The sequence below is a fragment of the Rhinoderma darwinii genome, chromosome 1, assembly GCF_050947455.1.
Source record: "Rhinoderma darwinii isolate aRhiDar2 chromosome 1, aRhiDar2.hap1, whole genome shotgun sequence".
NCBI classification, from domain to species: Eukaryota; Metazoa; Chordata; class Amphibia; order Anura; family Rhinodermatidae; genus Rhinoderma; species Rhinoderma darwinii.
The window spans coordinates 164,186,662-164,214,635 of NC_134687.1; the positions used below are offsets into that span (position 1 = coordinate 164,186,662).

Sequence of the window (27,974 nt, forward strand, 5' to 3'; positions counted from 1 at the left end):
CCCCCAGCTGTTGTTAGCGTCTGCGTGTAATTCCACTGTTAGTAATAGGACGACAGCCTAAAGTTGAGGACAGCAGTCTGGAATGTAGAAACCCGAGACCTCGTCACAGTTATCCATCCAGGCTGAGAAATCTACTAAAGAAAACTGTCATTTGCTGGATTATTTGCATTAAGAAGGAGTGATAATGTTCTTACAGGATGTGGCTCTGCAGTTTAGTCTTTGCTTTCATATAATGCATTTTGCGTCACTCCATGAAAGCGGTTTCCTATATTGTGGTCCACCGCAAAAACTGTATGCCCAATGTGTTTGTTTTCCATTTTTTTTTTTACATTGTGGCCACTTACTCCCCTTGATTGGCACATGAATGTTATGCATGGATGTTATGCATGGATGTTGTACATACTGTATATATAACAGCAATTGTGCAGAAGTATCTGCAAAATATCCTGTGAAATTTATTGTGATAATTGTTGGATATTGATGTTGTTGCTATATGTCGGAGACTAGTGATGTCACTAAAATAAAATCTAGACCTCACTAAATTTGAAAAATTGTTTCCGCTTTTATCTTCTACCAAGTCTCAGGATGGACCACAGATATAAGAAGTAATTCCACCTTCTCTACGGAGGCAATGCACGCAAAAAAATACAGGTAAAAAGTGTGCAAATTGCAAAGGGCCTTATTTTGTGGTTTTCTAGGCCCCATTGCTGGAAGGAGGAAGATAAGTCCCACTGATCTGTAGGAGTTCAACTGCTGGGACCCCCATTGATTGGGAAAATGGTGATCCTATGTGCCCCTTTTGCTGCTTTGAAAGCCAGATCAAAGTGTGAGGAGATTGGCAGATAAAATTGTATGGAAGACACCGGAGTGCACTCAGCACTACCATCTCTCTCCATTTAAGTGGCAGAATCATTCCACTTTGATCTAGATTTAGGGCAGCAACAGGGACAGGGCACCCTCATTCTCCCGATCGTTGTGAGTTCGAATGGTCAGACGACCACCGATGAGACATTTATGACATATCCTTTTTATATTCAATAAATGTCATTCTTTGGAATACCCCTGTAATTACTTTCACCAGCAGGTAAACCCCATGTAGTATTTGTTTACAGTTTACACTTGGATTCCAGCAGTTTTATGCTATCAGTCCCCTTGTCATGGTTAAAGGGGTGGGACATTTGAATCGCCACCATGTAATACTAAATTTTCCAGACGTGTAACTTGAAGCTTCTGGGCCCCTATAAAATCTTTAACAGGGCCCCAAAACAATCACACATAATTTAGAATACCGGTCTCTGCTTATGAGGCAGAGTTCCTTTTGGGCCCCCATCAGGCTCCATGGCCCGGGTGCGGCTGCAACCTCTGCACCCCATTTAGTCTTGCCCCTGACATTTCCCCTGCAGTAGCTCTAATCAGAAAGGGGTTTTCTCTGATGAGAGAATCCCTTTAAAGGAAATGTAAACCTTTTCACTACATTTTTTTTTTAAATAAAACAATGTATTACGTGATTTTAAACATCTTTTAAATAAATTTTTATTAAAAAAGTCAGAGACACGCAGGACTAGCTTTCAGCCGAGCCGTCAACCCTGCTGACCTGACGGATTCGGTTTTGATGGCAAGATACAGCTTCTTTGTGTACCAGATACATAGAAACTGTATCTGAAAAATGAAATTTTTTTTTAAAATAAAAACCTATTTAAAAGTTGCTTAAAATCACATACATTTGTTTTATTTAAAAAAAAAATGAGTTCAAAGATTTACATATCCTTTAAGGACCAAGAGGTTCTATAGGAAGAAAAAACAAATGGGATACTTATACATTACAAAATGTCTTCCGTTATACTCCTCCATTTTTCAGGTGAACGTTAATTCATTTTGGCACTTTGGTCACCACAATAACAATGAAAAAACATTCAACAATGATGTCACTTTTTAGTTTGTGTTAAATTCCTCTGCGAGAACATAATCTCATAAATAGTCTGACATGTCAAGCTGAGATGCTTTATGTTGTTTATGTATTTTTTTTTCTTTCTACAAGATGACATTAACAGATAATGGTATACATACACGGAATTCTTGTCTGAAAATAGACTGTTATAAGTGCACTTTTCTGAGCTGTTTTCCATTCGTAAAGGAATCTTAATGAAAGCTACACTTGGAATCCTGCGCAGAATGCTGTTTTTCTAGTGCTATTAAATACAGGAGAAGACTGGCACTAGAAGTCATATATCCGCACTGTGCACAAAGATCATCCCTTGGCCTCATGCACACGGCAGAGCCTTGGAGGATGTATGAAGAGTAGTAGGCACTTTTGCATTAGCCGTTAAAGTATAGATTTGCTTAAATTTTAAGAAATTGCATAAAAAGATTTAAAATAATTTCACATTCTAGTAATGAAGCATAGAATCCATGAAGCCTTTATCAGCAGACAGAGGCTATTTTATGGCAGCCTGTCTGATATTTCATAAACAGAATACGAGCTGTTATAAACTACACCGATATATGTGCAGGACAATGGCATGAAAACCCAAATTTCTTTAGGCCTACAACTGTTTTATCTGAAAATTCCTGCTTGTGACTAAAGCAATTCAGCAGCATATATTAGTAGAGATTTATGCAATTCCCTAAAGCCAGTGTCACACACGCAGTTTTGATGCAGTTTTTGCCTCCGTTTTTTTTTTGGCCAGAATTGGATCCAAAAGGAAGGAAGGTATAAAGAAAAGATTAATGCAAAAAAAACTACATAAAAACTGCATGTGTGATTCAGACCTTATAAGTAGGGTTTGGTTTACTAAGGCTGGAATCACACACAGCATTAGGTTAGGTTTTTGTGGTGTTTTTTTCCTGGACATTTATTAAGTCCCACATTTATTAACCCCTTAAGGACGCAGCCTAGTTTTGGCCTTAAGGCTCAGAGCCCATTTTTCAAATCTGACATATTTCACTTTATGTGGTAATAACGTCGGAATGCTTAAACCTACCCAAGCGATTCTGAGATTGTTTTCTCGTGACACATTGGGCTTCATGTTCGTGGTAAAATTTGGTCGATATATTCAGTGTTTATTGGTGAAAAATTGCAAAATGTAGAGAAAATTTTGAAAAAATTGCATTTTTCTGAATTTAAATGCATCTGCTTGTAAAACAGACGGTTATACCACCCAAAATAGTTACTAGTTCACATTTCCCATATGTCTACTTTAGATTGGCATCGTTTTTTGAACATTCTTTTATTTTTCTTGGACGTTACAAGGCTTAGAACATAAACAGCAATTTCTCATATTTTTAAGAAAATTTCAAAAGCCTTTTTTTTAAGGTACCTCTTGAGTTCTGAAGTGGCTTTGTGGGGCCTATGTATTATAAACCCTGATAAAACACCCCATTTTAAAAACTAGACCCCTCAAAGTATTCAAAACAGCAGTTAGAAAGTTTTTTAACCCTTCAGGCATTTCACAGGAATTAAAGCAAAGTGGAGGTGAAATTTGCAAATTTCATTTTTCTTGCTGAATTTCAATTTTATTCATTTTTTTTTCTGTAACACAGAAGGTTTTACCAGAGAAACACTACTAAATATGTATTCTCCAGATTCTGCAGTTTTTAGAAATGTCCCACATGTGGCCCTACTGCGCTCGTGGACTAAAACACAAGCCCTAGAAGCAAAGAAGCACCTAGTGCATTTTGAGGCCCCTTTTTTATTAGAATATATTTTATGCAGCATGCCAGGTTTGAAGAGGTGTTGAGGTGTCAAAACAGTAGGAATCCCCCAATAGTGACCCCATTTTGGAAACTACACCCCTCAAGGAATTCATTTAGGGTTGTTGTTACCATTTTGACCGCACAGTTTTTTCACAGCACGTATTTGAATTGGGCTCTGAAATGAAAAAAATGTCATTTTTTCAAATAAAATGTCATTTGTGATCAAAATTTCTTATTTTCACAAGGAACAAAATACCCCATTTTGTTGCCCAATTTGTCCTTAGTGTGGCAATACCCCATTTGTGGTGATAAACTGCCGTTTGGGCCCATGGGAGGGCTCAGAAGGAAAGGAGCGCTATATGTTTGTTGGAGTCCAGATTTTGTTGGATTGGTTTTCGGGTGCCATGTCGCATTTGCAGAGCCTCAGAGGTATCAAAGCAATGGAAACCCACCAAAAGTGACCCCATTTTGGAAACTACACCCCTCAAGGAATTCATTTATGGTTGTTGTTAGCATTTTGACCACACAGTTTTTTCACAGCACCTATTTCAATTGGGCTGTGACATTAAAAAAATGACATTTTTTTCAATAAGATGTAATTTTTTACCAAAATTTCTTATTTTCACAGGGAACAAAATACTCAATTTTGTTGCCCAATTTCTCCTGAGTGCATCAATACCCCATTTGTGGCAATAAACTGCCGTTTGGGCCCATGGGAGGCCTCAGAAGGGAAGGAGCGCTGTGTGTTCTTTGGAGTACAGATTTTGCTGGTTTGGTTTTCGGGTGCCATGTCGCATTTGCAGAGCCCCAGAGGTATCAAAGCAATGGAAACCCACCAGAAGTGACCCCATTTTGGAAACTACACCCCTCAAGGAATTCATTTATGGGTAATGTGACCATTTAGACTCCATAGTTTCTTCACAGAACTAATTTGAATTGGGCTGGGAATTAAAAAAAAATATATTTTTTCCAATAATATGTCATTTTAGCTCAAAAATTCTTATTTTCACAAGAAATAAAATACTCCATTCTGTTGCCCAATTTGTCCTGAGTGCGGCAATACCCCATTTGTGGTGATAAACTGCCGTTTGGGCCCATGGGAGGGCTCAGAAGGAAAGGAGCGCTGTGTGTTCTTTGGAGTCCAGATTTTGCTGGATTGGTTTTCGGGTGCCATGTCGCATTTGCAGAGCCCCAGAGGTATCAAAGCAATAGAAACCAACCACAAATGACCCCATTTTGGAAACTACACCCCTCAAGGAATTCATTTATGGGTGTTGTGACCATTTTGACCCCATAGTTTTTTCACAGAACTTATTTGAATTGGGCTGGGAATGAAAACAAAATTATTTTTTTCAAATAATATGTAGTTTTGGCTGAAAATTTCTTATTTTCACAAGAAACAAAATACCCCATTCTGTTGCGCAATTTGTTCTGAGGGCCGCAATACCCCATTTGTTGTGATAAACTGCCATTTGGGCCCATGGGAGGGCTCAGAAGGAAAGGACCACCATTTGGCCTACTGGGGATTTTCTAGTGCGAAGTCATGTATGCAGAAGCCCCTGAGGTACCAGAACAGTTGAAACCCCCAAGAAGTGACCCCGTTTTAAAAACTACACCCTTAAGGCATTCATCTAGAGGTGTAGTGGCCATTTTGACCGGAGACCTACACCCCATAAACTGTAATGTGGGTTCTCCCGGGTATGGCAATACCCTACATGTGGCTGTTATCAGCTGCCTGGACACACAGCAGGGATCAGAGGGGAAAGACGAGGGGGGATAAGCTGTGTGGAGTGCATCAGGGTAAGTAAAATTGGGGTAAATTATAAACCAAGGGATGTATGATAAATTTTAAAACACTTTCATACAGAGCTCTGGTTATTCGGGACACGTGTCACATTGATATATTGTGTCCTCCCTTACCCCCTCTTATAGCAGACTTTGCACCTCTTTTGACTTTTTCCCTTCTTGCCAGTTTGGGGAACTTCTCCTGGAAAGTGTTGCCCTGGTACGATGCGTGTGGGCTCGCTTCCAGAAGTACTGGGTGCCCCCCCCCTTCTTGGTCCCTAAAGATTAGGTTCTTGATAATCACCTCTTGAAATTCCAGGAAAGTTCCCGTCTGGCCTGCACATCGACGTAGCATGTACGCATTGTACAATGCCATCTGTATGATGTGCCCGGCCAGCTTCTTATACCACACCGCATGGCGCTGTAGGGCTTCAGGGCTTGATCTTACAAGTCCATCCCTCCCATGTACCTATTGTAGTCCAGGATGCAGTCTGGTTTGGGGGTGGCCTTTCCTTCATATATCCTAAACCTGTAGGTATACCCTGATGCACTCTCACAGCTTATACATCTTCACGCCATACCTTGCCCTCTTACCCGGCAGGTACTCGCGGAATTGAACCCTCCCTTTAAAATGTACCAAGGACTCAGCAATAGAAATACACTTCTCAGGGGTGTATGCTTGGGAAAACCGGGCACTGGAACGGTCTAATAGGGGTCTCCGTTTATACAAACGGTCAAAACTGGGGTCATCTCGGGGTGGGCACGGCTCATTATCAGTATAATGTAAGAAGCGAAGTATTGCCTCATTTATTTATTTTTTTAGGTTCCAGTTCAGTTCTGAAGTTGCTTTGAGGGGCCCATATATTAGAAACCCCTATCAAACACCCCATTTTAGAAACTAGACCCCTGAAAGTATTCACAACAGCATTTAGAAAGTTTATGAACCCTTTAGGTGTTTCACGGGAATTTAGAGCAAAGTAGAGGTGAAATTTACATTATTTTTTTTGTCAGAAAATCCTCTTTATACCATTTTTTTTATAACACAAAAGGATTTATCAGAGAAACGCAACTTAATACTTATTGCCCAGATTCTGCAGTTTTGAGAAATATCCCACATGTGGCCCTCGTGCGGTAATGGACTGAAGCATCGGCCTCCGAAGCAAAGGAGCACCTAGTGGATTTTGAAGCATCTTTTTTATTAGGCACCATGTCCGGTTTGAAGAGGTCTTGTGGTGCCAAAACATTGGGAACCCCCCAAAAGTGACCCCAATTTGGAAACTAGACCCCTTGAGGAATCCATTGTAGTTTTCTTGGGGTGCATGCGGCTTTTTGATCAGTTTTTATTCTATTTTTAGGTGGCGTGGTGACTAAAAAACAGCAATTGTACGATTATTATTTTTTTTCGTTTTTTTTTACAGCGTTCACCGTGCGCTATAAATGATATATTCACTTTATTCTGCGTGGCGATACGATTACGGCGATACCAGATGTTTATAGTTTTTTTTTATGTCTTATGGCGTTTGCACAATAAAATAAGTTTTGTAAACAATCATTCACTTTTTGTGTTACCTTATTCTAAGAGCCATAAAGTTTTTATTTTTCAATCAATAAAGCCGTGCGAGGACTTATTTTTTGCGTAACGAACTGTAGTTTCGATCAGTACCATTTTTAGGTACATGCGACTTTTTGATCTCTTTTTATTCCATTTTTTGGGAGGTGAAGTGACCAAAGAATTGTGATTGTGGTTCGGTTTATTATTTATTTTTTTTACGGCGTTCACCGTGCGGGATAAATAATGAAATAATTTTGTAGTTCAGGCCGTTACGGACGCGGCGATACCAATTATGTATAGTTTATTTGTTTTTTTATATATTTTTATTAATAATAAAGGACTGATAAGGGAAAAAGGGGGATTTTTACTTTTAATACTTTTAAATCTTTTATTTTCTTATTTTTACACAACTTTTTTTAACTTTTTTTTTACTTTATTACTTTGTCCCACTAGGGGACATGAGGGCAGGAGGCCCTGATCGCTATTCTAATACACTGCACTACATGCGTAGTGCAGTGTATTAGAACTGTCAGCTACTCACTGACAGCAAGCATAGTGGGTCCTGACGTTGTCAGGACCCACTAGGCTTCCGTCTATGGCATCGCCGGACGCCATTGTTTGGTGTCCGGTTGCCATAGTCACCATCGCCGGCCGCTATCGCGTAGCAGGCCGGCGATGGCAGCTTAACCCCTAAAAAGCCGAGATCTCTATAGAACGCGGCTTTTAAGGGGTTAATCAGCGGGGACACAGCGATCGGTCCCCGCTGTAGGAGCTGTGACAGCTGCTGAACAAGACAGCAGCGTCACAGCTCCTGTATGTGTCGGGAGGACGGCCGAAACGGCCGTTACTCCCGAGACGTACTATTACGGCATGGAGCGCGAACGATACAGCTGCCATGACGTAATAGTACGTCAAGGAGCGGGAAGGGGTTAATAATGGAGTATTTTGTGCCAATGAAATTGGAGAGAGAAGTTGGAGAGAATAGTTTATTAAAAAGTGCACGCTTCCTCATAAATCTAGTGTATTAGGAATTATCTGACTGTTTGAATTTATTTTTCCTCTGCTATGAGAAGTTGTACAATTGGAAATCTAACATCTTTAGAATATACACATTTATTTATTTGGGGCAAAATATTTAATATCTACGTGAACAGACCAAAGTTGTTCAAGTGAGGAAAATGTTAGTATATTTATAAAGATTACCTAGCTTGGCCAAAGGGTGTACGACCACAAGTGCGGAAGGCCTCTTCATATTTCCCTGTACACGTACCCAGCTGCTTGCCATCCTCTTGTTCATTCTTATTATGGATGGTTGCAGCCAGTCAGACAAAAATATGTGATCTTCAAATACTGCTATACCAAAAGGATGACCTATAAAATATATATATATTTACGATAATGTATAGGTTGAGTAAACTACCATGTACTGTGGACATACAAATGTTAAGTGAAATATTGATACAATATAGCAGTGAATACAATATGATCACATGTTTGACATTAAAGGGGCTGTGTCTTGATTTTTCCAGAGGCCGCATGGTCACCCATTGACTACAATGGGCCAACTATTCAGCCTAAGGAAAAAGCTGAGTTATGCTAACAGGAGACAGGACACTGCCACTTTGTTCAACGATCGGCGGGGGTCACATTGTTGGACTACGACCGATCGGATATTGATGGGATATCCTAGCAATATGCCATCAGTGTTTGTGCTGAGACAAACTCTACTACATATAAGGTGTAGTTTAATCTTTAGTGAACCTATATAAATTAGACAATTGCATAAATAACAGTTCTCTAGTATGTAATTATTAACAAAATAGTAAAAAAGAATATTGTGATTATGGAATATTGGTGCCATGAGCATAAATCCAATTGTTCTAGATTGTCTGTTTATTCGAGCATGTAGCTAAATGTTGTTCACAAATCCAAATCCGCCACTGTTGACTTGTAAATGATTCCAATTACAGTCTGCCAATGGGCAATTGACATACAATGTATCTGCTGACCAGATGATGGGAAATCCACTAGGAATTAAAACTCCCCATGTTTTCCCTGTGGTATAATACACTACCGTTCAAAAGTTTGGGGCCACCCAGACAATTTTGTGTTTTCCATGAAAACTCACACTTATATTTATCAAATGAGTTGCAAAATGACTAGAAAATATAGTCAAGACATTGACAAGGTTAGAAATAATGATTTTTATTTGAAATAATAATTTTCTCCTTCAAACTTTGCTTTCGTCAAAGAATGCTCCATTTGCAGCAATTACAGCATTGTAGACCTTTGGCATTCTAGCTGTTAATTTGCTGAGGTAATCAGGAGAAATTTCACCCCATGCTTCCAGAAGCCCCTCCCACAAGTTGGATTGGCTTGATGGGCACTTCTTGCATACCATACCATACGCTGTCCACAGGGTATGGCATGGCGTTGCAAAATGGAGTGATAGCCTTCCTTATTCAAAATCCCTTTTACCTTGTACAAATCTCCCACTTTACCAGCACCAAAGCAACCCCAGACCATCACATTACCTCCACCATGCTTGACAGATGGCTTCAGTTTCTTGGCAATTTCTCACATGAAATAGGCTTCATTTCTAAGAACAAGAAGAGACTGTCGAGTTTCACATGAAAGCTCTCTTTTTCTAGCCATTTTGAGAGTTTAATGGAACCCACAAATGTAATGCTCCAGATTCTCAACTAACTCAAAGGAAGGTCAGTTTTATAGCTCCTCTAAATAGCAAAACTGTTTACAGCGGTGCTAACATAATTTCACAAGGGTTTTCAAATCATCCATTAGCCTCCTAACACAGTTAGCAAACACAATGTACCATTAGAACACTGGAGTGATGGTTGCTGGAAATGGGCCTCTATACACCTATGTAGATATTGCATTAAAAACCAGACGTTTGCAGCTAGAATAGTCATTTAGCACATTAGCAATGTATTGAGTGTATTTCTGATTAATGTAATGTTATCTTCATTGAAAAAAACTGTGCTTTTCTTTCAAAAATAAGGAAATTTCTAAGTGACCCTAAACCTTTGAACAGTAGTGTACCTACTTATAAAGTAAGCAATTGCTATTTATCCTGTTGTGTAGTGTATAAGTGTAGGTCCACTAAAGGTGAAGAATTTATTAGCAAGAAAGTATATTACCCCAAAACCTCACCTACATCATTCTGGGAGAGGATGAGTCGGTTTGATCCATCCAAATCAGAATATTCAACAACAGATCTCTTGGTATCACACCAATACAGCTTGTTAGTGAGGGTGTCCACTGTAATCCCACTTGGCCATACTAAATTAGTGCTGATCACAACCATCCTTTCACGACCATCTAGACTGGAGCCTTCTATATGGGGATTGGGTCCAATATCTGTCCAAAATAATCTCCTTAAAAGTAATATGTCAAAAATCAGTGCAGTCTTTTAAAACAATGTAAGAAATCATAAGACCAACACCGAGACTATATAACAGTAATGTATTAGTAATGGTCCTTGGACTGAGTTTTGGTAATATTTGTTACTGATATGGATGAGGTCTGCTACATATTTTGTAAAATGTCTTACTAACCGTAAGGCCACACGGAGCTGCCCTGAAACGGTCGCGACGCGGACAACAACCACACCGGCACCATGTTCGGTGCGGCTGTCAAACACCCTGTTAATGGCCACGCGTTATTGCAGGTAAAATGGCCCTTTACCTGCAAAATCGTGCTGCCATAAAGGGTGTATTAATTAATGGCCGTTCGATTTTGCAAATAAAAGGAAGTTTTTACCTGCATTAAAGCGCGTCCATTAACAGGGTATTTGACAGCCGCGCCGAACATGGTGCTGGCGCGGTTGTTGGCCGCATCGCGACCGTGTCAGGGCTGCTCAATGTGGCCTTACCCTAATAAGAGACATTTTAAAAGTGGCATCAATCTCTATAAGGTTAAACCCAACATGGACATTGGTTTAGGCTTCATGCACACGGCAAAGATGTATGAAATCAGAGGCATAGTATGGGCACATAGATTTCTACAACATAGGTCCATAATACTGCCATGGTCATGAGCCCTTTAGACGATTGAATTGCCCACAAGGGGTGAATATTCGCTGAAAATCTTCCTACTACTCACTTGCTCTGCATAAAACATTTGAATGATTTTGACTTGTGACGTAATGCACATGACCATCGCCTAGTGCACATGACCGTATATAATAATACAATACCGAATGGCAATCTATTCGGACGTGCAATCTGAAGTTTCAGTGAATTTTAATGCTGAGGTTTAGTTTTTAAATCAATGTAGCAAGAAAATAATAGTTTGAACTTGTACTTGTCATTTTTTAATCTTTATCGTTATGTAACTAGTAATATTTTATTCTATTTCAATATTTTTGCTGCACTACCAGTAGGCTCAGTTGCAAAAAATAGGTAAAAGAAGTCACGTAAATATCTAAAAACATAACTATCAGGATTAAAAGTACCCCGTATAATGTCTGGGGAATGTGTGCCATGAACTGAAACATCCCATAGTGTTCATGGTAAATGTTTGTGCTGGTGCCACAAATGAGATTCAATGATAGGAGGGGACATTTTTGGTAGCATTCCCTGGTTAGGAAGCATCTAGGGAATATTCTGCACTTTAAAAAGGAACGTTACATATCCTGCCTTATATCCTATAGGTTATGACCTATATTTTCAGTGGAATGTCTGTATTTAATGTTGAAAGCACAGTTTGGCACCTACGTTCTGCTAGTGTCACCAGCAAATTATTATACAACTGAATAGGTCATACGTTGTACTGCAATATAATAGCCCAAAGTAGTATGAAGACGTTACATTGTTGTGCTTCGTCTCCATTACTACAAAAATAAAATTGTATAAATCTGAAAGTATATAGTTTGAAGACTTTGGCCCACATTTATAAAGCAGTTTATGTCAAATGATGACGTGCAACAATTTAGCGGTAAGATTTTCAACTTTTCTCATCACCCGACAAATTTGGAAAATGAAGAGAAAAGTGGATATTGTATCCGAAACATAGTTTAGACCAGATTTATTATATACTGTAGAGTAGGTGGAAATAGCACAAATTCTAGCGCAAAGCTGTGCCTGCTCTATGTTCTGACTATCAGAAAGGTAAAAATGTGCCCCTTTTAAGAAATTTAGAGCAAATCACTCCAACTGCCTACTCTACTAAGACTGGCGTAAAACAAAAAACTGCCTTAGTGAATCTGGGCCATTGTAAATTATTGTTTCTTACCCAGCTCTTGGATGAACACAAATTCCTTTTGGCTGATGTACATTTTCCTCTGCAATGATTTTCCTGTTTCTTCCATTTAAGTCGCTGATTTGTATGCAAGATTTTCTATTCGTTAAAAAATAATAAATAAAAAAGAGAGAGAGGGAGAAAACCTCTGAAAACTTTAAATTGTCACTGGTTTGGAAACACTTAATATTAAAGGAATAGAAACAGCAAATATGTGTAAAAAAAAAATAAGTACATAAAGTTACTAATCTATTAATATGCTATAGCAAACAGGATTTAAAGGGTAACTCCACCCAAAGCAAAAGAGATTTTATTTTGTGAAGTTAGATGAGTCATGGAAAAATACTAAATACTCAGTTCTGCTCTCTAGTTCAGCTCAACTGGATCCTTTGTCAAAATGGCATCTTTTCTATATACATACAGTGTACCTTTTGTATGCATAGAGCATGATCCATTGATTAGCCTGCCAAAGTGCCTATTGAGGCTGGATTCACACGAGCATGTTCGGTCCGTAAAGGACGGAACGTATTTCGGCCGCAAGTCCCGGACCGAACACACTGCAGGGAGCCGGGCTCCTAGCATCATAGATATGTACGACGCTAGGAGTCCCTGCCTCGCTGCGGGACAACTGTCCCGTACTGTAATCATGTTTTCAGTACGGGAGAGTAGTTCCACGGAGAGGCAGGGACTCCTAGCGTCGTACATAACTATGATGCTAGGAGCCCGGCTCACTGCAGTGTGTTCGGTCCGGGACTTGTGGCCGAAATACGTTCCGTCCTTTACGGACTGAACATGCTCGTGTGAATCCAGCCTCAGGGTATGTTCACATGCTGAGTCAAAAACGTCTTAAAATACGGAGCTGTTTTCAAGGGAAAACAGCTCCTGATTTGCAGATGTTTTTTAAGCCACTCACGATTTTCGGGGCGTTTTTCGTGGTGCTTTTTACAGACGTTTTTGGAGCTGTTTTCAATAGAGTCAATGAAAAACGGCACCAAAAACGTCCAAAGAAGTGTCCTGCACTTTTTCGCAGCTGTTTTTTTACGAGGCAGTTTTTCAAAATGGCCGCGTAAAAAAACGGCCCGTCGGAACAGAACGCCGTTTTTCCCATTGCAATCAATGGGCAGATGTTTGGAGGCGTTCTGCTTCGTATTTTTCGGCTGTTTTTCGGGCGTTTAAGGCTGTGTGAAGATACCCTTGGGGTATGTTCATACGCACTGACCAGAAACGTGTGAAAATACGGAGCTGTTTTCAGGCGTAAACAGCTCCTGATTTTCAAACGTTTTTTTAACAGCTCGCATATTTCGCTGCGTTATTTACGGACGTTTTAGGAGCTGTTTTTCAATGAAGTCAATGAAAAACGCCTCCAAAAACGTCCCAAGAAGTGTCCTGCACTTCTTTTGACGAGCCGTATTTTGACAGCGACGCGTAAAATAAAGGCTCGTGGGAACAGAACATTGTAGAACCCATTGACAGCATGGGCAGATGTTTGTAGGCGTAATGGAGCCGTCTGAAAACACTGCGTGTGAACATACCTTAAGGGCTTATTCAGACGAACGTGATATACGTCCGTGCAACGCGCATGATTTTCACGCGCCTCGCACGGACCTATATTAGTCTATGGGGCAGTGCAGACTGTCCGTTATTTTTACGCAACGTGAGTCCGCTGCGTAAAACTCACGACATTTCCGTTCTTTGTGCGTATTTCATGCATCACGCACACATTGAAGTCAATGGGTGCGTGAAAATCACGCGCACCACACGGAAGCACTTCCATGGGACGCGCGTGATTCGCGCAACAGCAGTAAAACTATGAATGTAAACAGAAAAGCACCACGTGCTTTTCTGTTTACAAACATCCAAACGGAGTGTCATAATGATGGCGGCTGCGCGTCATACGGGGCTGACACACGGAGCTGTTAAGTGCCTTTTGCGCACGCAAAACGCAGCGTTTTTTGCGTGCGCAAAACGAACACGCTCGTGTGAATCCAGCCTTATAGACAGAAATATATATACCCCCACCATGAGCTCTCTCAGTCATTAAGCAAAGCTGAGAGTGATCATATCATACACTACATTGTATCACTGACTCCTAAGAAACAGGATTTACAGTTCACTTACACTGGCTCCATGACTGACATGCTAGGAGACCTTTAGGGCACATTCAGACGTGGCGGAATTGCTGTGGAATTCCGCTGCGGACAGTCGCCGTGGAAATCCTTTGCAGACAGTTTGTCCATTGGTTTCCACACCTTTTTAGTTCTCTTCGTGCAGACGTTGCGGAAAACTCCACTGCGGACCATAGGCTGCGGTGCAGAATTTTCCCTCCGCAGCATGCACTGTCTGTTGCGGAGAAGAAGCGGAATTTCACTGCGTATTTCAGCCTTTGCAATGCAAAAACTGAAATCTGTGGCAAGTCCGCTGTCTTTTCTGCAGCGTCTGAATTACCTGTCAAATATGCAAATGTTGGTGCAGATTCGTTGCGTAATTGCCCCAAATCTGCACCAACATTTGCAGCGGAAAAATTCCGCCACGTCTGAACGTGCCCTTAGAGGGTGCAATTGTGCAACGCAGCCTAATTTTTGCACCGTTATTTTCTGCAATATCTGAACTAAAGTTCCTAAAAATGTATAGAAACAAATGTAAAAAAACGGCTGCTGCAGAATTCCACTGCGGACTGTCCAGCGCGTAATTCAACAGCAATTCCGCCACGTCTGAACGTGGCCTCAAAAGGGTGTCATACAGACTAGTCCTTGTGATCGATTTTCCCAAAAAATTATAAAAATCAAGTCATTACATAATTAACAGTCATGCTATTAATGGAGGTGGCTCTATCACAACCACCTAGACTTTTACATAAGTCTTCCACGTAAAGAGGACCAGTCACCTCTCCTGACATGTCTGGTTAAGTAAATACTTGTATTCCCCATTAAATAATGATTCTAGAGCATCTTTTCCTAGAAGTCTGTTTTGTACCAAGTCTATTCCTCCTATAATATTATGAATAAATTGACAACTGGGTGTTACCATTTGGGGGTGTGTCCTCACACTGTCCAACCAGTGCTCACAGTCTCAGAGTGTGTAGGGACACGCCCCTTTGGCAAGGGGAATGGTAACACTCAGTCATCAATTATTTATACATTTCTAGGAGGAATAACAGAGGTACAGCACAACGCAAAGTTCTAAGTAAAGATGGACCAGAATACAAGTATTTATTCAAATAGACATGTTAAGAGTTTGAACAGGTTCTCTTTCAAATTTAAAATGGCTGTGCACATTATGTGCTGCTGTGTTGGAGCTCAGCTCTACATTATATGTTGATACTATAAAAATGATATTGATAACCGAAAGATGTAGCAGAGCTGAATTTGTATCCATATGACAATGTATTATTTACAGTGATGAACATTTGTGCTTGAGTGGGCACATGTTATACTGGCCATTTAATCGTTCAGATCCCGCAATCATAGTGTCTCAAGTAAACCTACTGATGCCCGCAAACATTGTAATAGAAGATATCTAGGTACAGCCATACCAGGACCTAACTCAATGACATCACCATGGAAAAATAATTTCCTGCTAGTGTGGGATCTGCTTCTTTCTTTCTCTACATTTTTACAAACTTTATATGCCTCACTGCACCCAATAGAAAGTAGAAGGGGTATGGCAATGGGATATCACTCATACTGTCTGTCAGATGACGAGGGAAGACCGAACATGATGATGTATCAGTAAGGCCTTATTTACACGAGCGTATTTCACGTCCGTGATACGGGCGTGAGAATCACGCACGTTGCACGGACCTATGCAAGTCAATGGGGCCATTCAGACATTCCGTGTTTTTCACGCAGCATGTGTCCGCTGTGTGAAACTCACTGCATGTCCTATACTTGAGCGTTTTTTGCGCATCACGCACCCATTGAAGTCAATGGGTGCGTGAATATCACTGACAGCACACGGACGCACATCCGTGTACTGTGCGTGATTCACGCAACAGGTGCTCAAGAAATTATGGGAAAAAGAAAACCACCTCCTTCATTTCATCTTGGAAATGTCAAAACCGCGTGACATAAGGATGGCATATGTGCGAAAATAACGCAGACTCGCACCAAACACTAATGACATACGGAACTGGAAAAGAAAAACAGCTTCACTCTGGAAAATATGACATTTTCATGTTGAATGACACATTCAGCTCTGCTACAGCAGAACACTCTACAGAAACACTTCTACAGCAATAACTGGTTATAAAGATATTTACCCTCTGTCGGTCCAGTAAAGATTTCTATTAATGACGTCAATTGCAAGACCCTCTGGTTGGTCCACCGCTTCTAAAATCACCTTTTCACGACCGCTGCCATCCATATATGCACTTTCTATGCACTTCAGAGCTGTGTGTGCAAAGTAAATCTGAGAATAAAATTGTGCAAATACATAAGAAATATTCACTATTCAGAATAATTGGAATCTATAGAATTTTACACGAAGGCCCTGAATTTATCTGTATTTAGAGGATCTATATAACACACCATCAAATAAATAACACTGTACTTTAAAGGCTATGTAAACCTTTGAAAGGCTTTTCTTTTCTTTTTTTTTTTCTTTTTTATAAAAAGGTAAATCAGTCTGATTGGTGCAACTTTATAATTCGTTTTTATTAAAAATTATTTTTGGTTTTTGAGATACATCTTCTCTGAATTCTCTATTCAGAGCAGCTGTAGGGCATGGCCACACGTGGCGGAATTCCTCTTGAATTCCGCAGCAGACACTCCGCAGCGTTAATCCGCAGCGGAGCCGTTTCTCCATTGACTTCCACTTTTATTTAGCAGTGTTCGTTTAGACGATGCGTAAAATTCCGCTGCGGAGCATAGGCTGCGGAACGGAATTTGGTGTCCGCAGCATGCAAGGGATGTTGCGGAGTTGTGGCGGACTGGTTGTGGACTCATGGCGGAATTTCTCCATTGACTTCAATGGAGATTCTAAATTCCGCAATCGAGTCCGCACATGTTATGTGTGGTGCGGATGCGTCTTGCTTTTTGGACATGACATTTCTTCATTCTGGCTGGACCTATGTATTTCTAGGTCTACAGCCAGACTGAGGAAGTCAATGGGGCTCCCGGAATTACGGGAGCGTTGCTAGGCGACGTCAGTAAATAGTCACTGTCCAGGGTGCTGAAAGAGTTAAGCGATCGGCAGTAACTGTTTCTGCACCCTGGACAGTGACTACCGATCCCAATATACATCAACCTGTAAAAAAAATAGAAGTTCATACTTACTGAGAACTCCCTGCTTCTGTCTCCAGTCCGGCTTCCCAGGATGACGTTTCAGTCTAAGTGACGGCTGCAGCCAATCACAGGCTGCAGCGGTCACATGGACTGCCGCGTCATCCAGGGAGGTCGGGCTGGATGGCGAAAGAGGGACGCGTCACCAAGACAACGGCCGGTAAGTATGAAATTCGTTTACTTTCACTAGGGAAAGTGCTGTCCCTTCTCTCTATCCTGCACTGATAGAGAGAAGGGAAGCACTTTTCCCGCAGTCCGCATCAATTTACTGCACATTTTGGGCAGATCCGCAGCAGAACCTGCAACGCAGATTCTGTGCGGCATTGATGCGGACAGTTGCGGAGGAAATCTGCCACGTGTGGCCATGCCCGTATAGTTCACTATGACCTGAATCCGTCAGCCACATGGACCTTACGGGTTCAGTCTGAGCGGGTCCTGCGTGTGATCGAACTGTTACTTATCACATCTAAGTTCATAACTTAGATGTAATAGATTACAGGTGGATCCAGGACCCGTTGACACTAAACCCGTCAGTTCAGAGGACCTAACAGGAACAGGATTAGCGAAGAATACAGATACGAAGTATCTCAAAAAGTAAAAATTATTTTTATTAAAAAGTATTTAGAAAGTTGCACCAAAAACACTGAAAAAAAAATGTCATTGATGTACATAACCTTTAATACAGTCAATATATGTATAAGCAAACTGATTTAAAGATTTCCAGCAATGAAAATGGAGAAAGTCTGTAGAATAGGCACTGGGTAGTCCTGGAATGCTGGCAATATCACATATCTAGTATATAGTATTGTAACTCCTTTAATCAAGACTGGATTTATTTAAAGTTATAGCAATCCAATAGATAATTGTTGAAATTCTCGTCTAATTTGCAATGAATCACAGCACATATAGGTTAGTGCTTACTGTAACCTAACTTATGACTTGTGCATGAAACAGACTTACAACCTTATAACAGTGCCATCTTGTGGATCATCATAATATTACATCAGATAAACCAGAAAATCAGTTTTTAAGTCACAGAATTTCTAATTATTGCAGTGTCCACTCCGTCTATAAACTATATATAGACTTATAAATATAGACTTCCTGTTTAAACCACTTAGTTATTTGATATGCTTAAAGGGTAACTAAACGTTCAACAAACTTCTGACATGTCATAGTGACATTTGGTGGGTAGCCGAGTACCGAGACCCCCACCAATAGCTAAAACGAAATGGTAGAAGCGCTCGTGTGAGCGAAATCAATGTATCAGAGTACGGGTTCAATAGAAAGTCTATGAGCCCGTACTCTGCTACATCGGATTGGTGGGGGTCTCAGTGCTCGGACCCCCACCGAATAAAACTTCTGACATGTCAGAAGTTTGTTGAACGTTTAGTTACCCTTTAAAATATATCTAGTTGTTATATATTTTTTTTATTAGTAGAAAAGAAATTCAGAATGACAGAAATAGAGGGGATGATCTTGTTCCAGTTATGATGATATTCTATAGTATTTTTAGTTAATCATATGTAGTATCAACGTTTAAGTGTCAGAATCAGGAAACATAAATTGGATGTCTATGGCTTTGGTGAAACAACTTTACCTACAATACAACACAATAAAATATTGCAATAGCGCTTTTCTATAATAGGAATTAAAGTGCTATACATAACATGAAACATAAATATATAGTTACAAGGCATTTCCTACACTTATTACTTAACCCCTAATGACTTTACATTCCACTGTATATAATGATGACATGCTATATAGAAACTATATGTGTATATACAGTATGTATGATTATATTATTGTATATTTAGAAGAAGGCATGAGACCTTCCAATTCTACGCCGCTACGTTTGTAATACCTTCTTTAAATCTTTTATTATGTGGCAGGGTGAACTTTCGGCGCCTACGTTTTTGAGGCCCCGTTGTGATAGCTACCTCTGTAATCCCTAGAGCCAAGCCAGTGTCATTATCATTTAGTGTCATAAATACAGTTTCCAAAAATCTGATATGTTGACTGTCATGTTTCAGGCAGAGACTTTACAGAGGTTAAACAGATATACAATGTAAAACATACTAATACGGGAGGAAAAAATGAAACTACAGAGTGACATACATGAAGAAGTGGGGAGCCATGGCAAAATAATAGATTTGGATCTTCCCAGTAGTGTTGGTTATCATCATACACCCCTTCCCTCCCATTCTGGAGGTCCTTGCATTCTTTCACTCCCTTCCCAAGGCTTGCAGGAGAAAAGAGAAGCTTGCCCCTGGCCCAGCTACCTCCTCCTCTGTCTAATATTACATTGTGGTGCTTGTAGAGACAAGGATCTTTGTGCAAGTTTGAAAGAGATATGGGGCAACAATATTCTAACAGCACAATGCTTGAAGTGGGCAGAAATAACTACAAGTGTATGGCAGCTTTAAAAATATTTTTTGGACAATCGTATTTCATATTAAGTGTGGCCTACCCTATTTTCCACAGGGTCATAATCCAGTGCCAAGACTCTCCCCATCTGTGAGGCAAGAAGACGTTCATACTGTGTCCCATCAAAGTTTATCCTCCGTATGTCAAGCACATTTGCAAACATTAGGAATGGCCGAGGACCTGTACTTGAGGCATAAAGACATTTTCAAAGTTGAGTATTATACATAAAAACATGAATATAATATTTTAAACAGATTCATATCATTATACCATTTTAATCTGGTGTATTGCACAAATAAATCTATAAAGTTTTACTGACCTGAAGCAAGGCAACTTTTATTGTCCTTCTGAAGAATATATCCTGGAAAACAGTCACATTCCCAGCTGTCATTTCTGGATCTTCTGCACACCTGGCTACATCCTCCATTATCTGGAGAGGAACAACCTGGAAAAACATTTGTTTTGTAACTTGTAAGCCTTACCACCCCTTACTAATGTGACTTTTGATAATGTGACTGTTACCACTGACTTCCCCTTTGTTACTGTTTGTATATTGTATAATTATTGTAATACTTAATCTCACCACTATCACTATGGTGCTGCCAACACCCTGCCCAAGGATTCATAGAGGGAGCCCCTGACTTCACTGTCCATATAAGGGCAGTGAAGTCAGGAACACCTCCTGGAGCACCGGAATCCCCGGCCCGAGCATTGGCGACGCTCTGGCTGGGTATTCTGCTACTGGAGGAGCCCCTGGTATTACTGTCCCTATATGGACAGTGACGTCAGAGGCTCCTCCAGGAGCGGAATCCCCGACAAAAGCGTCGGCAACGCTCTGACTGGGCATTCCCCTCCTAGAGGGAGCCACAATGGCTCTATCTACCTAGAGGGGGCTGTAGCGCTATCTAAAAGGGGGTGTGTGGCACTATCTACAGGGGGAGTGTGTGGCACTATCTACAAGGGGAGTATGTGGCACTATCTACAGGGGTGTGTGGCATCATCTACAAGGGTGTGTGTGTGGCATCATCTACAAGGGGCTGTGTGGCATCATCTACAGGGGGGCTGTGTAGTTTCATCTACAGGGAGGCTATGTGGCAATATCTAAAGGGGGCAGTGCATGGCAATATCTACAGGGAGCAGTGTGTGGCAATATCTACTGGGGGCAGTGTGGAGCACCATTTACAAGGGGCACTGAGTGTGGCACTATCTATGCTGGTTTTTACAATACCAGTAGTGGTCAGCACATATCACCTAGCCCTAGAGATAAAGTGAGACATCACCTGCCTGTAAACAACCAGATAACCAGAGAGTTAGGGTATGTTCACACGCTGAGAGGCAGTTACGTGTGAAAAGACAGACTGTTAACAGCTGCCTCGTTTCACACGTAAATGCTCCTCCTCGTAATTTACGAGGCGCCTCAGACGCTCGTAAACCTTGAGCCGTGCTTCATTGATTTCAATGAAGAACGGCTCAAATTACGTGGCAAAGAAGTGCCCTGCACTTCTTTGCCGAGGCAGTAAATTTACGGGTCGTCGTTTGACAGCTGTCAAACGACGACTCGTAAATAACAGGTTGTCTGCACAGTACGTCGGCAAACCCATTCAAATGAATGGGCAGATGTTTGCCGACGTATTGTAGCCATATTTTCAGACGTAAAACGAGGCATAATACGCCTCGTATACGTCTGAAATTTGGCCGTGTGAACATACCCTTACTGGCCACCATAGTAGTTGTCAGCCAAACTAGTGCAGACATTTTTGTTTGTTTATTTGTATGCAGAAATTCTGGAAAGAAAGCCAGGCCCACCAGATCAGCCATGCCCCCATAAGACACAGCCACCAAAGACATCACACCCTAATTGTCCCTGGAAAAAAAAATCAAATGTTGGCAACTATGCATGTTAGGGCCCTGGAAGCCTGCTTCTGGCCTGAATGTGAACTGTAAAGGTAGGTATCCGGCAAGGAAACACCACAGTAAATAAGATCCTGTCAAAAGAGCTACTGGGGTGTAGTTTAGCCCCCGCAGGTTTTAAGCCATCTGCTGCCCAGCTGCGAGATCCGATGTGCAAGCTGGAGATACAGACTGGGGGAGCACTGCATGAGCATAGTGGGCAGACGGTGTACCCACCCAGAATATGGTGTTGCGGTGGGCAGAGGAACCAGCTGCCCTGAGACCATGAATTTTGAGGAAATTCCTCGTGGGAATATGGCAAAGCCTTCCTCCAGTGTAGATCCCCAGAGTGTATGTGAAGAATTAATTGAAGTGAGTGCCTGTAGTTAAAGAGATAGGACTTGGACTAACAATTGTGTATGTGGTTTGGGACCATTCTCTGCATTGTTGTGCAGATAGCTTACGACATGAACATTGCAAAAAAATGGCTGAGGAGGTTGGGCTCTGTAAAAGATATTTGAGTAGTGGCCACCATGACCTCTGGAGGATCAGGGCATTCCTTTTTCAAAGTGACTAGTACACAATGGAGATACTAGCAGGGCAACCTGTGTCGTAGAGGATAGCCCCTCAGCAACCCATACTGTCACGGTTAAAACCGGCTGTGGAGTTTGCAGTCACTTTGGTGCAGCCCAACTTGGTGGGAACTCTGCCTGAGGTTGAGATCCCCAACCCCAATTCAATGACCACTCTGGCGTTCGTACCACTTGTTCAATTTAAATCTGTTAAAATGCAATCCTCTCAGGGGAAGAGCATCGAAGTCACCATGAGTATTTACGTAGAACTGACTAATTTAGGGTCTATATATAAATACAGTATATATATATATATATATATATATATATATATATATGTATATATATATATATATATATATACATATATTTCTGAGTAACTGGCATTTATGCTGAAAAACAACAGCAAATCATTAAGACAAATATAAAATATAAAATACACTACTTCTCATATTTCCTTCATACCGTACCTCTGCATGTTTTGCCATCATTTGCAAGAACAGACCCTTCGGGACAGAAACAGACAGTTCCTCCAGCAGTCTGCAGGCAGCCATGACTACAGTTTTTGTTGTCCTGTGAGCATAATGTCTTATCTGATGGATTCAAACACAGATATCTGATACTTGTCTTATAGTATAGAAGCTTTGTAACACTTTTATATAAAAAATTTCAGTCACAAGTAAAAAAATTAAAAACACTGGCACAAAAACATATATACCAGCCCCATGACTGACAAGTCTATAAAGTAGCAGTTATTCCGAAATTCGCAGTTTCTGAAGGTAAAGGCTATGTGGCTCAGGAGGATACCAGCATGGTTTTGCTTAATATAAAGAGCGAGCATATCTAGAGTGGTATACCCTGCTAAACGTGAAGCTGTATTAGCCTTTTTTCTAAATAATTTTATAGTGCTACAGGATATCTGTTTCAGTTATTTTTCAGCAATTATTTTGTATTTTTAATAAGGAGACACAATTATTTAGATATACGTGGTTCAGCAATCCGTAAATGTAATCAATTTAGTAAAAAAAAAACAAAAAAAAAAACGTTAACACAAAGGGATTGTATGCGTTCTCTCATCTTACATTGTAAAGCTCTGTTTTCTGTTTGCTGTTACAGTATGGCTATGTTTACACGTTGCGGTCAGTGTGTTTTTTGCATTTTTGCCGAAATTTTCTGCAAAATGACGCAGTTTTGTCTTGCAATTCCCGGCAAAAAAAACAACAACACATTTTGACCACAATGTGTGAACCCAGCCAAAGGTATCTACTGTTTGGCAACTCATGGCTATGATTTCCATGACAGAGGAACTGTTTCAGCTATACGTTAATGAACTTCCCCAGTTTTGCACTCCTCATAGGGTGGGAAACTGGTGGACCACCCATATGTGCAGCTGAAAAGCAGTCCAGTATATAAAGGGGCCACTGCCACCTGAAAAGCAGCTTCCTTCTGTTTATTAGATTATATGTAAGCTAATGAATTTCATGGCTCACAATTACTAGTGGAGTGCTAGAGAGACATAAGGGGGATGCACTGCGATGACCAAGTGGCCCATATAGTACTTGGAAATAATGTGGCAGCAAAACTTATAGGGCCTGATCTTTTTTTCAAAACTGAACTAATTCTTGTAGAATTCTTCTTTTCATTCATTTTAATGTATGAGTTAATAAAGTAGTTCCAAAAAAACAAACCTCCTACAGTTACAGTTTATGCAAATCATTCTGAAAACCATCCTTCATTAGGATCCATTGGCCTGATACTGCCACTCATCAACGACCTATTGGTGATTGTTACATATTAACTTGCCACAAGATAGCACCTATTCACATGGCGTAAAATCAGGCAAATAAATGATTAAAGAAGTGGCGAGTATTAGTGTTTTTATTAGAGAAGCTGGCTGTTTATATAAGGCCCTGTTCACATCTGTGTTGGAGACTCCATTAGGAGCCTCTGTTGCAATTTCCATCATTTCTTCTAGACAAAATAGCGCACAATGCAGGACTATTTTGTCTAGCAAAATGACAGAAATCAGGAAGGAACCCACTAAAGTCAAAGGGTCCCATCGGGTGTTGTTGGTTTCTGTAGTGCAATGGATGTGGTGCTGCTGTCTTTTCCATTACTCTGTTCCTCTGATGGAACAGAATAACGAAAATTGTGGCGCAGATGTAAACAGAGTTATGATTGTACAGTTAGGGTATGTGCACACGATAAGTGTCTTTTACGTCTGAAAAGACGCTTTTGACTTCAATGAAGAACGGCTCAAATTACGTTGCAAAGAAGTGTCCTGCACTTCTTTGACGAGGCAGTCATTTTACGCGTCGTCGTTTGACAGCTGTCAAACGACGACGCGTAAATGACAGGTCGTCGACACAGTTTGTCGGCAAACCCATGCAAATGAATGGGCAGATGTTTGCCGACGTATTGGAGCCGTATTTTCAGACGTAAAACGAGGCATAATACGCCTCGTTTACGTCTGAAAATAGGTCGTGTGAACCCAGCCTTATTCTCTTATCTCCAACGTTTATAAAAAAAAAAGTCATCCTAGCCTGACAATTTCAACCACAATGTCAAAAGACAGGATCATTCTTTCATAGGCTGTGTTAACACGACCTATTTTCAGACGTAAACGAGGCGTATTATGCCTAGTTTTACGTCTGAAAATAGGGCTACAATACGTCGGCAAACATCTGCCCATTCATTTGAATGGGTTTGCCGACGTACTGTGCCAACGACCTGTAATTTACGCGTCGTCGTTTGACAGCTGTCAAACGACGACACGTAATATGACTGCCTCGTCAAAGAAGTGCAGGACACTTTATCTGTGGTTAAACTGATTGTCTCGTGTATTAAAGATTTCCGGAAGATATTACAGCTACAGTAGGGCAAAAACATTATTATCTTGGATTCATAAAGAAATTAGCATAAAAAAGAATGGGTGTGGGCTTAATTTAAGCTTCCATCATATATATAGAAAAACAAATGGATCCAGCCGCACCGGTATGCTATGGGTGCAAGCCAACGGGATAAGACCACAATCCCAATGGTATATAAGACAAAAAATAGGCAGCACTCCGTTCAGGTAGAGGTGAAAAAAGAAGGTACTTTTATTGTCCCATAAACAGTGGCAACGTTTCAGCTCCTTCCACTGGAGAAAGGCTCTCTACCTGAACGGAGTGCTGCCTATTTTTTGTCTTATATATATATATATTTATAGGTGGAAAACAACCTCTGCTAATTCCCCCTGATGCCTTATCCCTAGATGTGAGGTATTAAAAAATATTGGGGTATGTTCACACAGAGGAATTTTACGGCGGACTACGCAGTAAAATTCTGCCTCCCATTCGCTAACTGATTATTTCATTATTCACATGTCAATGGGAGGAGGAATCTTCCTGCTGACAGCAGGAATAGTTCCGTGGCGGATTTTTACCCTAACGAATATTTACATATGGAATCCCTATTTCCCTTTAATTGCAATATATCCCTATGCAGAGTGCTGAATGGTCCTTTCTCAACTTCGCAAGCATAGTAAAACTACATGTATGCTGTAGCTTTAAGATACAGATTCTCTGGTTCCCCAAACACAAAGATGGAGTAACCAAACCACTGGGCATGAGAGTCACTAAACCACTGAGCACACTACAAGAAAGTTGGCGGTAATTCTCCAGAAAGCACTGAAATGGCTTGTCCTGCCATTTGATTTGTCTGCAATCCTCTTGAAAAGGCTATGTACACCTTTGTAAGGGTCCTCTTACATAGCCCGAAATGGGTGTAAACGAGCACCGATTAATGACACAGCTCGTTCATCGGCGCTCGTTTGCTACCTCCACAAGGAGCAATGCATGTGGACGAGCGATTGTTACTACGATCGTTCATCCCCATACATTTCCATGATTTCAGCAGCACATCTCCCGTTTGCTCGTTCATCGGCTGATCTTTGCGTGTTCACACACGGTAATGATCGAGAACGAGCGTTCTGTGAATGCTCATTTGCTAATTTGCCAGTGTAAAAGGGCCTTAATCTTTTTTTATTATTATTAATATTAAATAAATTTATTTAGTGTTTTTAAGCAACTTTCAAAATAATTTTTATTAATATTTTTTTTTACTTTTTAAGATACAGCTTGGTCATAACAGATGTAAACAATATTAGTTGGATCCTATGTGACAGAGACACGCAGGACCCGCTCTTAGCCGAGCCATTATTTCAGCTGAACTGACGGAATCAGCTGTGACAGAACGATGCAGCTTCTCTGTATACAGGATATATAGAAGCTGTATCTTAATTAGTAAAACATTTTTTTAAATTAAAGTGTTTTTAAAAGTTGCTTAAAAACACTAAATGCATTAATTTAATACAAAAAAAAATTACAAATTTGTACACAGCCTTTAATGCTATTTCAAAAGATTAGAAGGGTTGTACAGGATTAGAAAAACATGGCTGATTTCTTCCAAAAACACTGCCACAGGTTGTGTGTGGTATTGCAGCTCAGCGCCATTAACTTCAATGGAGCAGAGCTGCAATACCAGAAACAACACATGTGTGGCGCTGTTTCTGCACTAAAATCTTCCATGTTTTCCTAAGCCTGTACAACCCCCTTAATGGATAAATATAATAATTTGTATTATACTGGTTGGTAAATCAGGTGAATCTTTATAAGCATTTCCATAAGACATATATTGACTGGGAAAAATATTGAAAAGTTTATATATTTTATGTATCTATTTTGCAGCCTGGGGAAACCCAATCACTTACACTACACTGCAGTTACACTATACAGGAGAAGCGCTATTAAAACAAGGTATATTTAATATTTTTACACAAGGGGTGTCTGTCGCACGTCTAAGCGCACCAATGCTGATGAATGCATTTTCCAGTATTTTACAGCCCGCTAAAAAATGTAGTAAAATGCAGTTATTTTAATACAGAAGCCGCTTCCCTAGTTAAGAATCTTTTGTCCTAGAATTATTAATGCCAAGTAAGTTCATATAATAGCCGGTGCTTAAAATAATGGATAATTAAATGTGTGTCTTGGAGCTAATACCATTGTATGTTGAATATTTATCCGGTAATTTAGAATTCTCATTTAATTGACACATTACGGTTGCCTAAATACGCCTGTAAAACACAGACAACAAAAGTAACTTATATTAATGAGCAATTCATTGGGCTGTAGAACAATTAGCTAACAATAAAAGCAGCGTTTACGGGAAATCTGTAATTTTACATAGGAACTTTGTTTTGCTAATGTATGTTAAGGAGCGAATAACTAGAAACCGGAATAATGGCCGTCATAAATGTGTAATATGTCATTCTTTTTATTGCTTGAAGCCACTGCAGTGAGAGTACTCATAATCTTACAGAACTCACAGTTTCCTATGAGGCTGCAGATAGCATTAAACAATTTTATTAATGACTGCAATAATGGCAGACTATAACTATGGCCATGAGAAAAACAGATTCACAGTCATCAGAATCTAGTATTACGCCTTGTACCTTATACAAATAATCATTGT

The 27,974-nt window shown here is 40.4% G+C and overlaps 1 protein-coding gene across 1 annotated transcript in view; it reads right to left on the bottom strand.

The window, feature by feature from the left end:
* EGF (epidermal growth factor) overlaps nucleotides 1-27,974 on the bottom strand; it is a 187,983-nt gene that overhangs the window by 48,630 nt on the left and 111,379 nt on the right. Inside the window, exons 8-14 of the mRNA XM_075860522.1 lie at nucleotides 22,931-23,053; nucleotides 20,318-20,443; nucleotides 20,042-20,178; nucleotides 16,548-16,696; nucleotides 12,284-12,388; nucleotides 10,202-10,425; nucleotides 8,234-8,401 (exon numbers count right to left, since the gene is read on the bottom strand). Of these exons, the coding sequence (XP_075716637.1) occupies nucleotides 8,234-8,401; nucleotides 10,202-10,425; nucleotides 12,284-12,388; nucleotides 16,548-16,696; nucleotides 20,042-20,178; nucleotides 20,318-20,443; nucleotides 22,931-23,053 (1,032 nt within the window). The remainder of the gene's footprint in view (nucleotides 1-8,233; nucleotides 8,402-10,201; nucleotides 10,426-12,283; nucleotides 12,389-16,547; nucleotides 16,697-20,041; nucleotides 20,179-20,317; nucleotides 20,444-22,930; nucleotides 23,054-27,974) is intronic.